Raw genomic sequence first — 13,686 nt, 5'->3', positions numbered from 1 at the left:
CCAGCATGGCTTACAACCTGTTTCCAGTGATGTCGAAGTCGTAGTATACCTGTAGCAGCATCTGTTGTGTTGATGGTTCAAATGGAGCAGTCTATTGCCTGAAGAATCTCTGGAACACTTCAGCAGCGAATGCCCTTCATCTTAGGGATCAAATCAAAGTCACATAGGCTTAAGTTCAGAGAGTATGGGTTATGGTAGAGCACCTTCCAGGCTCATCGAGCTCACAAATGAGCCACAGGTTACGCTGCACCTAGCATCTTCAAAATGATGGGAGTATTCAGCAAAACGTGTTGCCTCTTCTTTCATAATGCAGGTCGCAGGCAACTCAGATTCCCTGCACGCCACATGAAGCCACGGGCACATTCAATCTTTATCCAACTCCACTGTTCCTGCCTCAAAAACATTGTTGTGGCTACACAACTTTAACCTGCCAACTCCAGCGATACTCTATTCCCCTCGTCACTGCACATGCACCTAGTGTTGGAAAAAACAGTCCATTTACTGGGAGGTATGTTAGGTATCAAACTAACGAGTGGTATAAGTGAGAAGTACTGGTTCCATTTCATTGCCTGTATGTAGCAGTGTTGCCACTATTAAATCTCTAACCCATGTATTATATCTTTACAGCAGGGCTGATACTTTTCCAGCATTTTGGTCTTTCATGCAAATTGCAATAGAATTAGACTTCCCCATCCTTGACATTACAGGAAGTTTGAATTTCATTTTTATTTTGCACCTGTTTTGTGTGAAAAAAAGGAGTTTGTGATTACATAACATGCAGATTAATATTCTGATATAATTCATGAATATTTTAAAGCAAAACTCATGGTAAATTGATGCATATAATTGGAATACTTGCACACTAATATTAATCATTATTTTGAGCAACTCTTAATCAATTGAAGCATGGGGTATCCATATCATTGGGAATTGATGAGAAAATATCAGAATCGGTATGGGCATCAGTTCAAAGTGGTATCTGATAAATACTAGAGGTGAGCTGATACTGATATCAATGCATTGTTATCAGCTGATAACAGTGGTACCGGTATCAATATCTTTTGTTTGGATTTTATTTATCGATACCGACCTATACTTTTTGGCATTTTGATCGTTGGCGGAGTAAGTGGAATACCTATCCACTGATATTAATCAGTATTTTGAATGACCTTTAATTATTACCATTTTCAACATCATTATTGCATCAATGGAAATCGATAAAGATATCAGTATCTGTATGGGTTTCAGTTCAAAGTGATATCGGCCCAGCCCTAGTAAATACAGTGTGTATATGTATACACACACACACACACACACACAGGTGTAGACAAATACAGGATGCCCAGTCACTATGTCACCTAAAAGTTTTCACCTAGCATTTGATTTCAAAGGCAGTTCTAAAAGAAAAATTAATAGTTCAAGTTCACTTACGGAAACTTCCATTAACTTTTTTTGTAAAATAATGAGTACAGTATATGTTTTTTTTTTATGTTTGTGTGATTTTTGTATCATTAAATCAGAAAAATAAACATGTCTAATTTTTTGCAATTTTGCTAGCCAAATTTTAAAATCTGCAGCCATATGGTACAGTCGGCCATATATTGGAATGTATTTCATAGTTATTTATGCTTTTACTGGTCAAGCCTACTTAGGACGGCAACTCCAGTTCAAGAATTAATTACTTTTAATCCAGTCTTGTATTTATTAATAAATTAAAAGTTTTAAGGTCACATTTCAAAATATGTAGCTTTATCTTAGTTGAATTCATGGCTTTCTTAAACCATATTTAACAAGGGAAAAAAAGTGATGACTCCTGAGAAAAAAGGGCTGGCATCTGAATTACTTTTAATTTTTTATACTCCTCTGTGTGTGTGCGTACACAGAGGTGCTGTTTCTTCATTGGTATGCCATTGCTTTTAGTTTACCTGATTTTTGTTTATTTTTAGAGCATTACATTGTAAGCAACACACATCAGAAGCAGAAGCAGAACTTCCAAGAACAACAGCTTTCTGGCAGTCAAGATATGCAACAGTCCCAGTGCCAACAACAGCCTCAGAAACAAAAGGTCAATCTTCAGAAGAAAGTGGCTGTACAACATGCCAAGCAACAGAGCAGACAAGCGCCCATTCAGCAGGAAAAGCAGCAGATGCAGCAACAGCAGCTTGCATCCCAGAAAAAAAATCCCGTGCAATGTCAGTCGGTCGCATCTTTGCTGGGACAAAACGAGTCACTTTCGAAGCTGCACAGCCGCATGAACTCCGAGGCCGAGAAACTGATGAAGTGGAAAGTGGCGATGGAAGTTCAGCTCGCTCAGAAGGACAAGAAGCTGCAAGAAACTTCCGACATCGTCGAAAGGCAGAGGAAGAATCTGTTTGATCTTCAGATGCACAGCGAGGAGATTAGCCAGCGTCTGCAGTCTGAGCAGAGGAAGAGAGAAGAAACTGTTTCAAAGTAAGTGTTCCCGATCTCAGTGGTCGAGTGCGTCGAGTCATCATTTCACAATTTGACCACTGAACAGGTTAGGTTCGAGGTCTGGCAATATCATGGGTGTTCCCATCTGTTTCATATTGCGGTTGCCTTAACTCTTTCTGAACGAGCCTGAAAATGCTGAGAAAATATGGTGTTAAGGCTAAGCTGGACCCTTGACTTACGCCAGGGCAGCTTCTTCGAATTTTTCACTCCTTTCTAAAAACTGCTATGACAGAATCCAAAATCTGAATAATTAAATATGCTTAGAATGCCTTCTAGAGCTTTCACGTGACTCTTCATGTGATTTGCTTTCATTGTAGCCTAGATATTATCAATAGTTTAATAGACTTACGTAGCCACAAAACTATTGAAAGTATCTAGGCTATAGTTAAAGCAAACCACATGAAGATTCAAGCATATGCTCTAGAAGGAATTCTAAGCATTTTTAATGATTCAGATTTTTAATATTAGTAGTGGTTTTTTAAAAGAAGGGGAACATTCGAAAAAAGCCGCTCTGATGTCGGCCAAAGGTCTAGCCCAGCCTTAAGTGTGTTATTATCTAACAAATGTTTCTGAAAATCTACAAGACATCGTCTTTCCATAGAAATGTAATGTGATGATGAAAAAAAAAAAACATTGTAATAAATGTTACTGAAAACATTTTGAATACCCAATATAGAAATAACTAATGAACAACCACCAAAAAACTTCTTGGGATTGAAAGCACCACGAAATGTGAAATCTGAAGTGGAATCCTCGTAAAAATTTCCACAATTTGCATATAAATTGAAGGGCTCGGGTGTTAAACATGGTAAGTGACATTTTAGTAATTTTTGAGTTACAAAGTGAACTGTGCCATTGTTCAATTTTTGAGAGAAATTGCCATGTCATGCAATTTGCATTGGAATCAGTGAAGCCTTCTGAAATTGCTAAACACACCTTTTTTCTTAATGAACTCAGAAATGAACAAAATGTCACTTACCAATGTTTTACACCTGAGCCCTTCAATTATCTAATACTGTTCTCAAGAGTATCAACAAAACTGCAACATAATTTGATACGAGTACAAATAAAAATCTAGCAACAAAGAAAATGCAGGATCTAGTGGTTGCAATTTGAAAGGGTGTTACATTTACCGTTCACAATACTATCATTGTCATTAGCATACATGTTTGCATGTACCATTTGATAATTGCAGCACATGTTAAACTAATACCTTGGTATATTTATACATACTGTATGTACTCGAATCCAAGATACCATTGAATTCAAGGTGCAGGAAAAAAAAGCATGTTTTAGATTCGAAGAAATACGGTGTATGAGTCATTCCATGCCAAATCAACACAGATATGTGCAATTTTTAACCTGACCATCTCCGATTTTCATGAAATTTGGAGAGTTGAAACTATGCATAGAACTTAGTAACTATGAAAGTTTTTAGTCTCGTGCGTCTTGTAATTGTTAAATTATTCAAGGTCAAACTTTGCAGAAATTGCCTTTTTTGAGCCCGCTTAGCTATACTAAATGTGCTGTACCTCCGCCACTATTTTGCCTAGGAAGCTCAAATAAAGCTTATTGTACAGGGAATTGAATAAGCTTTCCAGTGATATATGACAAGCCTACCTTTGGATAAAAATATAATTTTGCCACGTGACCTTGACTTTTGACCTTGAATATCTCAAAATATCCGGCATACTGTTGACTGCCATATTGAATTCAACGCAAACATTTCATAGGAAAGGGGGTGATGTGATATATCAAATGAGGCTAGAATTTCACGAGAAATGAAGTGACGAAGTTTTATCCAACATATATTTAACCAGCAAAAATTTATTACTGCATGCTTGTAACCATTTTCTCCTTTTCGAGGTGCTAAAAACAAAGCATTGGAATGCTCCTAACATGTTAGGAACTCATCGAGATCACGCTGACATCTTTGGAGAGAAAGAAGTATACACACCATTGCATATGATTTTAATCAGCTACATTCACCAAATAGTTGAATAGTGAAGAATATTGGGAAAAGTATCTCAAACAATTACGTGACACTTCCTTTGGAATGAAAAATTCTTCAGTGACGAGGCAAATTTTTATGTTCACGGTTAAGTTAATAAAAATAATATGCAATACCTGTGATTTGCTCAGTCGAATGGTTGTTGCTGGTAAGCTAATTATGTGGTATAATGTATGGCGAACGGAAATGGTTGGTCCATATTCAACAATGGAACCTTAAATGGTGAGGGTTTCTTGTATTTGTTAAGTGAACAGGTTTTTTCACCCTTGCTTACGGAATATGGCACTTTTCGAGAGTATTGAAACAGGACAGAGTGTGACCACACTATATAGGCATTTTCGCAATTTCTTCATGGTAATTTTCTAGGTAGATTGATGGGCACACGGGGATCTATTTCCCAGATCTAACATCTTAGGAGGACTTTTACCTTCAGAAACATTTGAAGAGAATGGTGCATGCACTAAAAGTCTCTGATATCGACCATCTGAGAGAAGGCATAGTTGATGCTTGCGATGTTGTTTGCACATGCTACATTGCCAAATGTTCTATGCGAGTGTGAGAGACATCAACGAGTTTGCTCACAGGAACATTGACAACATTATAATGTGCATATATCGTAAGTGAAAGATATGTGTATAACTTTTTGCTGGCGTAAGATACGTTGGAAAATCCTTCGTCACTTCATTTCTCGTGAAATTCTAGCCTCATTTGATATATCACATCACCCCCTTTCCTTTGAAATTTTTGTGTTGAATTCAATATGGCGGTCAACAATATGCCGGACCTGCGCTTGACACACATGGCTAGGGGTCTCCCTGTGCCTAACCTATTTATTTTATGACCAATTATACCCAGGATAACTCCTTCACATTTTGTGGGGAGTGTTAAGGGACATTTGACTCTTCATAGTTCATATAATGGGGCTTTTATCAGTCACATAGTTACACATATTATTTTGTATCTTCTGATCCCATTGCAGTCCCAGAATGATTTTTTCATATGTTTTATAGTATGGATTGAGGGACCAAATATATTTTTTTCATGATTTTTGCTTATGACATGTTTTGAGATATTCAAGGTCAAAGGTCAAGGTCGCGTGACAAAATTACATTTTTATCCAAAGGTAGGCTTGTTATATATCACTGGAAAGCTTGTTCAATTCCCTGTACAATAAGCTTTATTTGAGCTTCCTAGGCAAAATAGGGGCGGAGTTACAGCAGATTTAGTATAGCTAAGCAGGCTCAAAAAAGGCAATTTATGCTAACTTTGACCTTGAATTATTTAACAATTACAAGACGCACGAAACTAAAAATTTCTATACTTACTAAGTTCCATGCATAGTTTCAACTCCCCAAATTTCATGAAAATCGGAGATGGTCAGGTCAAAGGCTGTGTTGATTTCGCATGGAATGACTCGTATCAGCTTTTAGAACATCTTTCATATATTTTATTTATTTTACATACAATTTCCACATTTTTCGACATATATTCCATATTCATGCTTTTACTACATTTTCCATTATTATGTTAAATATGAAAGGTTTTCCGTTGATCTGTTCTGTTCGTTTTGCACACTGTTTATTTTAAATCTTGACAACAGAGAATGCATCAATTATTCTGGCATTGTTGTCAACAATAGAGTTAAAATACCCTCCCATTACCTCATACAATATTGAGTTTCAGTCAATACAAATCTGTCTTTAGGGACTACCGGATGAGTTTCAGCACTTAAAAGAAAAATTGGAAATGCTCAGCAAATACAATTAAACATGTAAGCCTAGTGCATTTTATTTTTCTTGGTGGGCCCCTTGCTTAATGAAAATTGCCATTTTTAACAATTGTAAGTCCTTATTTAATTCCATAGTTAAATTAAAATAACAAAAAATATGCTTATCTACATATCTAACACTTTTCTGGTACATATAAATCCATTCCGTTGTGATTAGATTTAAGCTGATACTCTCAGATGCTAATAGCACTGGTATTGTGTTTCAAGAGGTTTTTTTCTTCTTACTTAACTTTCAGGGTCATAAACACTCGGCACATTTGCAGCATACTACAGGAACATTACACACAGCTTCAAACCACAATGCAACGCTGCGTAGAGGAAAAGGAAAACTTGAAGCAGGTATACACTGCACAACTTCAGGAGATTGCAGAACAAGCTTCTCACTTGGATATCCTAGAGGGAGAACACTCAAAGGAAATTGAAGGTCTCAGGGTAGAAGGTATGTGTTGTGAAGTTCTGTGCATCTTTACAAACATATGAATGTTCCAATTCTGTGATGCGAAATAAGCTGTTAAACATGAAATTTATACTTTAGTTACCAACACAAACACTTTCCAAAGTCTGAATTTCCCTGTGAGTTATGCAAAATCGTGGGAAAAGGGTTCATTTTGCTGTTAAAATTTGAAATGCAAAAATGGACTTGTTTACACAGGAATTCCTGGAATTACAGGTGAATTTTTCTCCATTACAATTTTGCCCTGAGACAAGTTTATCACAGTTTAGCATTTATTTTTATCAAGGAAGGAGAAGAAAGCTGTGTGAAAAATAAAACAGATTTCTCGCAATCCATTACTTTGTTAGTGTCCTTTGCAGAACATTCTATCTGACAGATGGAAGATTGATGCAAGGTAAGGTATCTTGAAGTTGATTATGTTAATTTGAGTTTGAAATTCTCATACAATTAACAATTTTTCATAGATTAGTATATCCCGTAACATTTATGACTTGTGTTTGTAGATGTATTTCTAGTCTGAGTATGTGAAATGGCAATTGTAGACTCCGCACATTACATTAAATATTTTTTTTCTTGTATGTACGCATTGCTTGCATTGTAGAATTATTTTCCTGTAGTTTACGGTTATTACAAGCATAAGAAAACAGTTTTTCGTTGTGACGTTTCAGGAGAACGCACGCTCCCTTCATCAGACATTTATTTTCATTTTGACTAAAGGTACAGTTATAACAATGGTTAGCAATTTTTTAAACAAAAAGAATCCCTTAGATAATGGATGTTGTCAATGTTACATTGTTGTAATATAGCAACTTATCTGTGAAAAGAAGCAGTCTGTTATTTTTATTTCAGATAAAAAAAATAATCACATTATTTTTTTATTTGAAATTATGAATCCCAAATATCATCAGGTAATTCAAAGTCATCATTGTTTTCACAAAGTCTCTTGATGTTTTCTGTTACATTAAATTTTAAAGATGGTGGCTTACTCCATTTGTGAAAAAGAAAACTCCATACTGGATCTATGTTACCATTTTCATTATTTAATTTATTCCAGTGTTCTTCTGCAATGAACGAAGCTTCCCAGACATTCAACTCTATGTTTCCCGTCAATCTTTTTAAAACCCTTCTCTTTTTAATCAAATGCTTCTCTTCGATGATGTGAGCTGACAAACCTGTTCTTGGGTTTAGATTTATAATGTCCAAATCATGTTCATGCAATCTTATTGCCATTGTCCTTGCTGTTTGTCCTACATAATCCTTTGAACATGAACAACTTATATTATATATTCCTGTGGTTTCCACATCTGGTAGAGAGTTTCTCATTTTGAATTCATTTTTAGAAGATTTATTTTCAAAATTGTTTTTAGATCACCAAGAAGTTTGGAATGTACATTTAATGAATTCAAAATGAGAAACTTTCTTATGATTTTAATAACCGTAAACTACAGGAAAATAATACATTAAATATGTTAAATATATGTACCTTTTCTTGGAGTTGAATTAAATTTTTCGATACTTTGGAATCACATAGGCCCTTCATATTGTTAATATATTTGTGTGTGTGTGTATGTGTGTGGGTGGTGAGAGGCAATAATACATAAGGTTGAAATAGAGAAAACATGTGCTTGTACCCTTGATTTTTTTTTGGAAAAACCTCCTTGAAAACTGGGAATTATACTTGAATTTTAACATGGTCCTAGAGTGGCCACCCTGAATAACCCATAGTGAAAAACCCTTTGAGGGTTATGGCCTACCTACAAACTACCAGCCTCACTTCCACATACCTCAGCAGAGGTGGGCAAGCATCCCATCAGTTACGGTGTGTGTGGTTGGTATGACGAACTCCCCAGTTGTTGTTGTAGACTTCCATGACTGGTTGCTCACAATATTGGCAATAAGGCACATGTCTGCATCTGTTAACAAAATTTTGACCAGCTAGTGTTGCCAGCTAAGGTGATATGCCCCTAAAATGACACTATTTCACATAATCCATATAATCCCAAATCCATCAAATGCTGCACATGACCAATATTGGTCGCAATGACAGATTAATATGGCATCAGTCATTGGTCGTATTATTTCTTACATATTTTTGTTTCCCAAAGGTGCATTCTGGAAAAACTTTAATGCTGACTTCTGCCATTTAGTAATTTATAGTATTTTCTATATGAAGTAAATTGATAATGTTAAGCATTGAAAAATATTTCGATGAATGAGGCTTTATAATGCAGAAAACCTGGTGTAAGTATCTCTTACGGTTTTCATGTTATAAGCCATCAAAGTTTGGGTTGCACAACTTCAAAAACACACTGTATAATACAAACCAGAAGCTGCGGTAGCTCAGTCGTTAGGTTCGATCCCTGGCGGGGGAGAACCGGGACTTTTTCAACCAGTTCAAGCAGCTCCGGCGCTCACCCGGCATCATTTAAAGTGGGTACTGGAGGAAACTCTGGGGGGTAAAGGTGGCCAGGGGCATGGTGCTGATCACATCACCCCCAGCTCGGCCGAGATGAAGAAAGTGTGGGGCCCTAACCTAACCCCAACCATGGCATGGTGCAAAGCACAGGGGAAAAATTTTTTTTTTTACTTTTTTTATAATATAAACCAATCTATTAATATACATTTTTACACTATAGGTCTTTTCTCTTGTACACTAGTAATGTGTAAAGTACAATATTTTATAAAGTTCACAACATAAATTTACCATATTAAATGATTCTTCATTGAAAATTTTCAAATTGAATAAAATGTTCATTACATCAGAATAATCCAGGCATGACTTGGGCTTTATTTTCCTGGTGGTTTGCCGAAGTCATATGACACATATTTAGTTTCTGCAAATAGACTTTCTTCACATAAAACTGGATTTCACGGGTTTTAAAGGTTTGTCCAGAATTTTTACATCTGGGAGTATCATGTTTTTCTAGTAGGAGTGTGCGAATAAATTTAGGGCTGAAACTACAATAAATTGTGCCTTCATAAAAATATTAGGGTTTTATTCGAAAATCATGGACATCCCCAGGATTTGTTCCAGGGAGGGGCAATGAAGATTATTATTTTACAGGGGGGATAAACGAGGCACATTTCCCCGGAGTGTTGTTCTCTTAAAAATACACTTCTTCAGTGTGAAGTTGCCATGTCCCTACAATGTATTTAAAATAATTATACCATAAACTACTGTAACTAAAATTAAATTATATGTGTGTAATTTATAATTTTAGGTTGACATTCATTTTCCAAGGGGCGGCATGGCCTCCCTTCCAGACGTCCATGCCTCAACTAATCAGAACTGGTCCTACAATTATTATTAAAGGGAAATGGTAACCAATGGCACGTGCATACAAAAATCGAACCTTAGACCATTTCATTGAAATGCGACAGCTTTGTTCAAATTTTGAGTTGGTCGACCGCACACGCTTTATCTCTAATTTTCTTTCAACAGACGAGAAAGTTTGTTTACGTTAATTGTATGCATTTCTTACCTGTGCAAACAGCAAAACATACACTGCATCAAATGACGTAACCTAAGTATAGTGCATCCCTTGCTTCACCTACAGCAACATTTAATACTTTCCAACAATTATCCAAGCAGTGGTAGTGTCATCACCTTGTAATTCAAGGTGTCCCGGGTTCGATACCCAGTGGAGATTCATAATGATTTGGATCCCACTTTAAACTGTAGGTCCAGTCCCAATTAGCCTTACTGTGCATAAAGTGGGCTTTAAAAAACACCCAACTCAACCAAGCAATTAAAAAAAACTGACAAGGTTAATCACGTCTTTCTTGCCTAAGATCGCACCATTCTTTTACTTTGGCATACACGAAGTGTTTCCACCTTAAGGGAAAACATCTGAATGCATGCACAAGCTATTTTGGTAAATACCTCTCTTATTTTAATTCACGTATCTAATTCTGGCTTTCATTTCTACTCCTCTATCTCTGCCACAATCTTGCATTTATTCCAAGAAGTTCGGGGTGTAAGGGCTGCACCTTCCACGTAGTGCACCCAATAGTCAACCTCACTTCCACATAGTACACCCTGGACTGCAGACTAACGAGGCTCTGGCGACTGGCCCCATGGCCAGTATAATTTTGTTTGTGTTGTCCTGTGTTTTGTCCTTATTTGTGCTGAGTACTCCTTTACAGCCTCAGCTTTTAACGGAAGTCAGAAGATTTTAATATTTTATGATTTTAGTTATGCAACGTTAAGAGTTGTTTTGTGTAACGATAAGGGGCTGGACCCCGTATAATGTGACGGGTGCAAAGTGGCCTTGGTGCTGACACACCCAAAATTTTAAATTCAAATTCAAATTCAAAAATTCCAAGAAGTTCGGTAAGAAAATGATAACAAAGAGAAAATTGAATATATAATGCTAAAGTCCAATTTTAAATAAAAATCTTTATTTTTGTCCACCCTTCTTTAAACTATAGGGCCAGTTCCAATTAGCCTATCTGTGTATAAAGTGGACTTGAAACAAAATTCAAAATGCAGTGGCTTCCTAGATGGTAGCATATACCGTGCGTCCATTTCGATCTGCAGCCGAGAGATCGGGAGAAGCGTGGCGGGCGGCGCTGGCGGAGATGCCGACATTTGCAGCCTGTAATGCTCGCTTATTTTTACGGACATATCCAGACATTTATATAAATATTGCAAAACGAGCACTAACCTGGGTTATAATTCATCATCTGTAATTCATCCAAGTTCTGCAATTATATACACAAAAAAATACACTTTAGAAGTGACGATAAGAGTCACAGATAATAATCATAGTTTTGACCAGCAACGTCCTGCTTAAGTTTATATCCTTGAAAGAGTTTTGTGTCGATGGGGATCGTTTGGAGGTTTCGAATGTGCAACACTGTATCAAGATTACGCTGCCGACGAAACCATTAAAAGTCAATGGTTTTCGTGAGCTTCCTCGATGAACTCGATGAAATTGGGGCAGCGTTAGAAAGTTATCCAAACAAACCTCTACGCCGTGTTTCACAGGAGATGGGAGTGTCAAAATCATCAGCACATACAGCCACTAAGCTACTAAAATTAAAACCATACTCTTATAACACAGGTTAGTGCTCGTTTTGCAATATTTATATAAATGTCTGCATATGTCCATAAAAATAAGCGGGCATTTCAGGCCGCAAATGTCGGCATCTCCGCCAGCGCCGCCCGCCACGCTTCTCCCGATCTCTCGGCTGCAGATCGAAATGGACGCACGGTACTTCTCCACTTGACAGCGACAACTGGTAGTACTGTTGAAATTGTTCAGGATGTGTACAGATGCAGTTGACTGTTGTGTTAGTGACAGTGATGTATCAGTCATCATGGGCCTCCCCAGTGGAGTATTGGTAAAATCATCGCCTTGTAATCAAGGGGTACCAGGTTCGATACACTGTGGAAGCACATAGTAGTTCAGATACCACTTTAAACTGTAGGTCCAGTCCTAATTAGCCTTTTTGTGCGTAATGTGGACTTATATACCAAACTCAAGAAAACATCTGTCATCATACCATTACAACACTGAATTATATCGACCTGGTGATCCCTGCTTTTTCAGCCAAAAATTGGTTTATAACCTTTCATCACCTAATCATCACGGTGAATTGGATAGCAAAATCAATGATAGCAGGGAAGAATCTTTAGACAGAGAAAGATTTAATTTTGTAAGTTTGTCCTTTCCAACACTGTACTAAGTTTTATCAAGTGTAATATTTCCACTAACCTTTTTTTCAGACCGAAAAAAATGTTCACTAAAGTATCAGAAAGAAATGATTTGTGTTGTTTTAACCTATATTCACAATTATTCCATGCATCCTAACCTTGCACGGAGAGTTTAATAATAAGTATTTTTTTTTTAAACAAAAGCTTCACGTAATTTGGCATCCCACTTTCTTTTTTATTGATATAAAATATGCAGTGAAATTTAGTATTTTCTTTCATTTCTACTCTTTCGTATGTACTTTCACAGACAATGTCTTGACAAACCTTAAGAATTTAACTAATGTTCACAACTTTTTTTTTTTTATGTAGAATCATGAATACTTCCACCTTCTGGAGTATTATTACATATTCCTCCCAAATTACTCTGCATCTTCAGACTGTCAATTTCGATTTTTTTTTTTTAAATAAGGTTTGCCTGAGTCAGTTTTATGGGCATTTGCCAAAATATGAAATGCTTTCTTTCATATTTTAAAAGCAAATCTCAAAATTGATATTTTTCTTTTTTTAATATAAATTTCAGTTGAAAATGAAAAGAAGATGAGGGCTGAAGAAATGAAAAGTGCTGAAGCCAAAGTCAGAAATTTGCAAACGGAATTGAAAGCTGTGAAGCAACAACTGGAGACTGAAAGTGAGGAAGCAAAATATCTCTCTGCCGAGCTAGCTTGCAGCCAGAAGAACATAGGGCAAATAACAGAACAGAAAGAGTATTTGGATAATCGTCTAAATGAGGTATTATATGTATAGTTTTGTAGTTAGTTACTTAGTTACCGTTTTTATGAATGTAAATTGTATTATTCATTTAGTTTTGTTCTGGAAATTAAATTTCCAACAAGTTTCTGTTTAAATAACTCATAGTGGTGGTCATGTACATTATTAATGAAAGAGGTGAAGTCAGTAGCAGACCAGTGGCGGATCCAGAAATTACTGTTGGAGGGGCAAATTTCAGTTGGGTACCTCACCAAACCTACAATTGCATTGTTTTATATGAACAATATATGGTTCTTTTAGCAGGAGACTGCTATGCTCTGCAGATTAGCTTTTTTAAGGGATCCAGAGTGGAATAGATGGTTATTATTGTATATTGTTATCCATTGGAGTAGCAAGATCAGAATGCAAAGACCCAATCCGTTCTTTAAAATTCACATCTCAAACAAAATCTTCAGGCATACATCAGCAAAGGTATATCGAATTTCAGGTGCACCTTTTTCTCGGGTCTTTGATCTTGAAAATTTTGATGAACC

The 13,686-nt window shown here is 36.4% G+C and overlaps 1 protein-coding gene across 2 annotated transcripts in view; it reads left to right on the top strand.

The window, feature by feature from the left end:
- The window catches only part of LOC145997322 (uncharacterized), a 57,439-nt gene that overhangs the window by 3,486 nt on the left and 40,267 nt on the right, over nucleotides 1-13,686 (top strand). For both annotated transcript variants that reach the window (XM_083134235.1, XM_083134236.1), the window contains exons 3-5: nucleotides 1,947-2,451; nucleotides 6,509-6,711; nucleotides 12,966-13,174. In XM_083134235.1, coding sequence (XP_082990361.1) covers nucleotides 1,947-2,451; nucleotides 6,509-6,711; nucleotides 12,966-13,174 — 917 coding nt within the window. The remainder of the gene's footprint in view (nucleotides 1-1,946; nucleotides 2,452-6,508; nucleotides 6,712-12,965; nucleotides 13,175-13,686) is intronic.

Source organism: Lepisma saccharinum, chromosome 13 (assembly GCF_977018435.1).
Source record: "Lepisma saccharinum chromosome 13, izLepSacc3.1, whole genome shotgun sequence".
Lineage (NCBI taxonomy): Eukaryota > Metazoa > Arthropoda > Insecta > Zygentoma > Lepismatidae > Lepisma > Lepisma saccharinum.
Note: the sequence above shows the minus strand (reverse complement) of the source record. Positions and strands in the feature narration are given on the sequence as shown.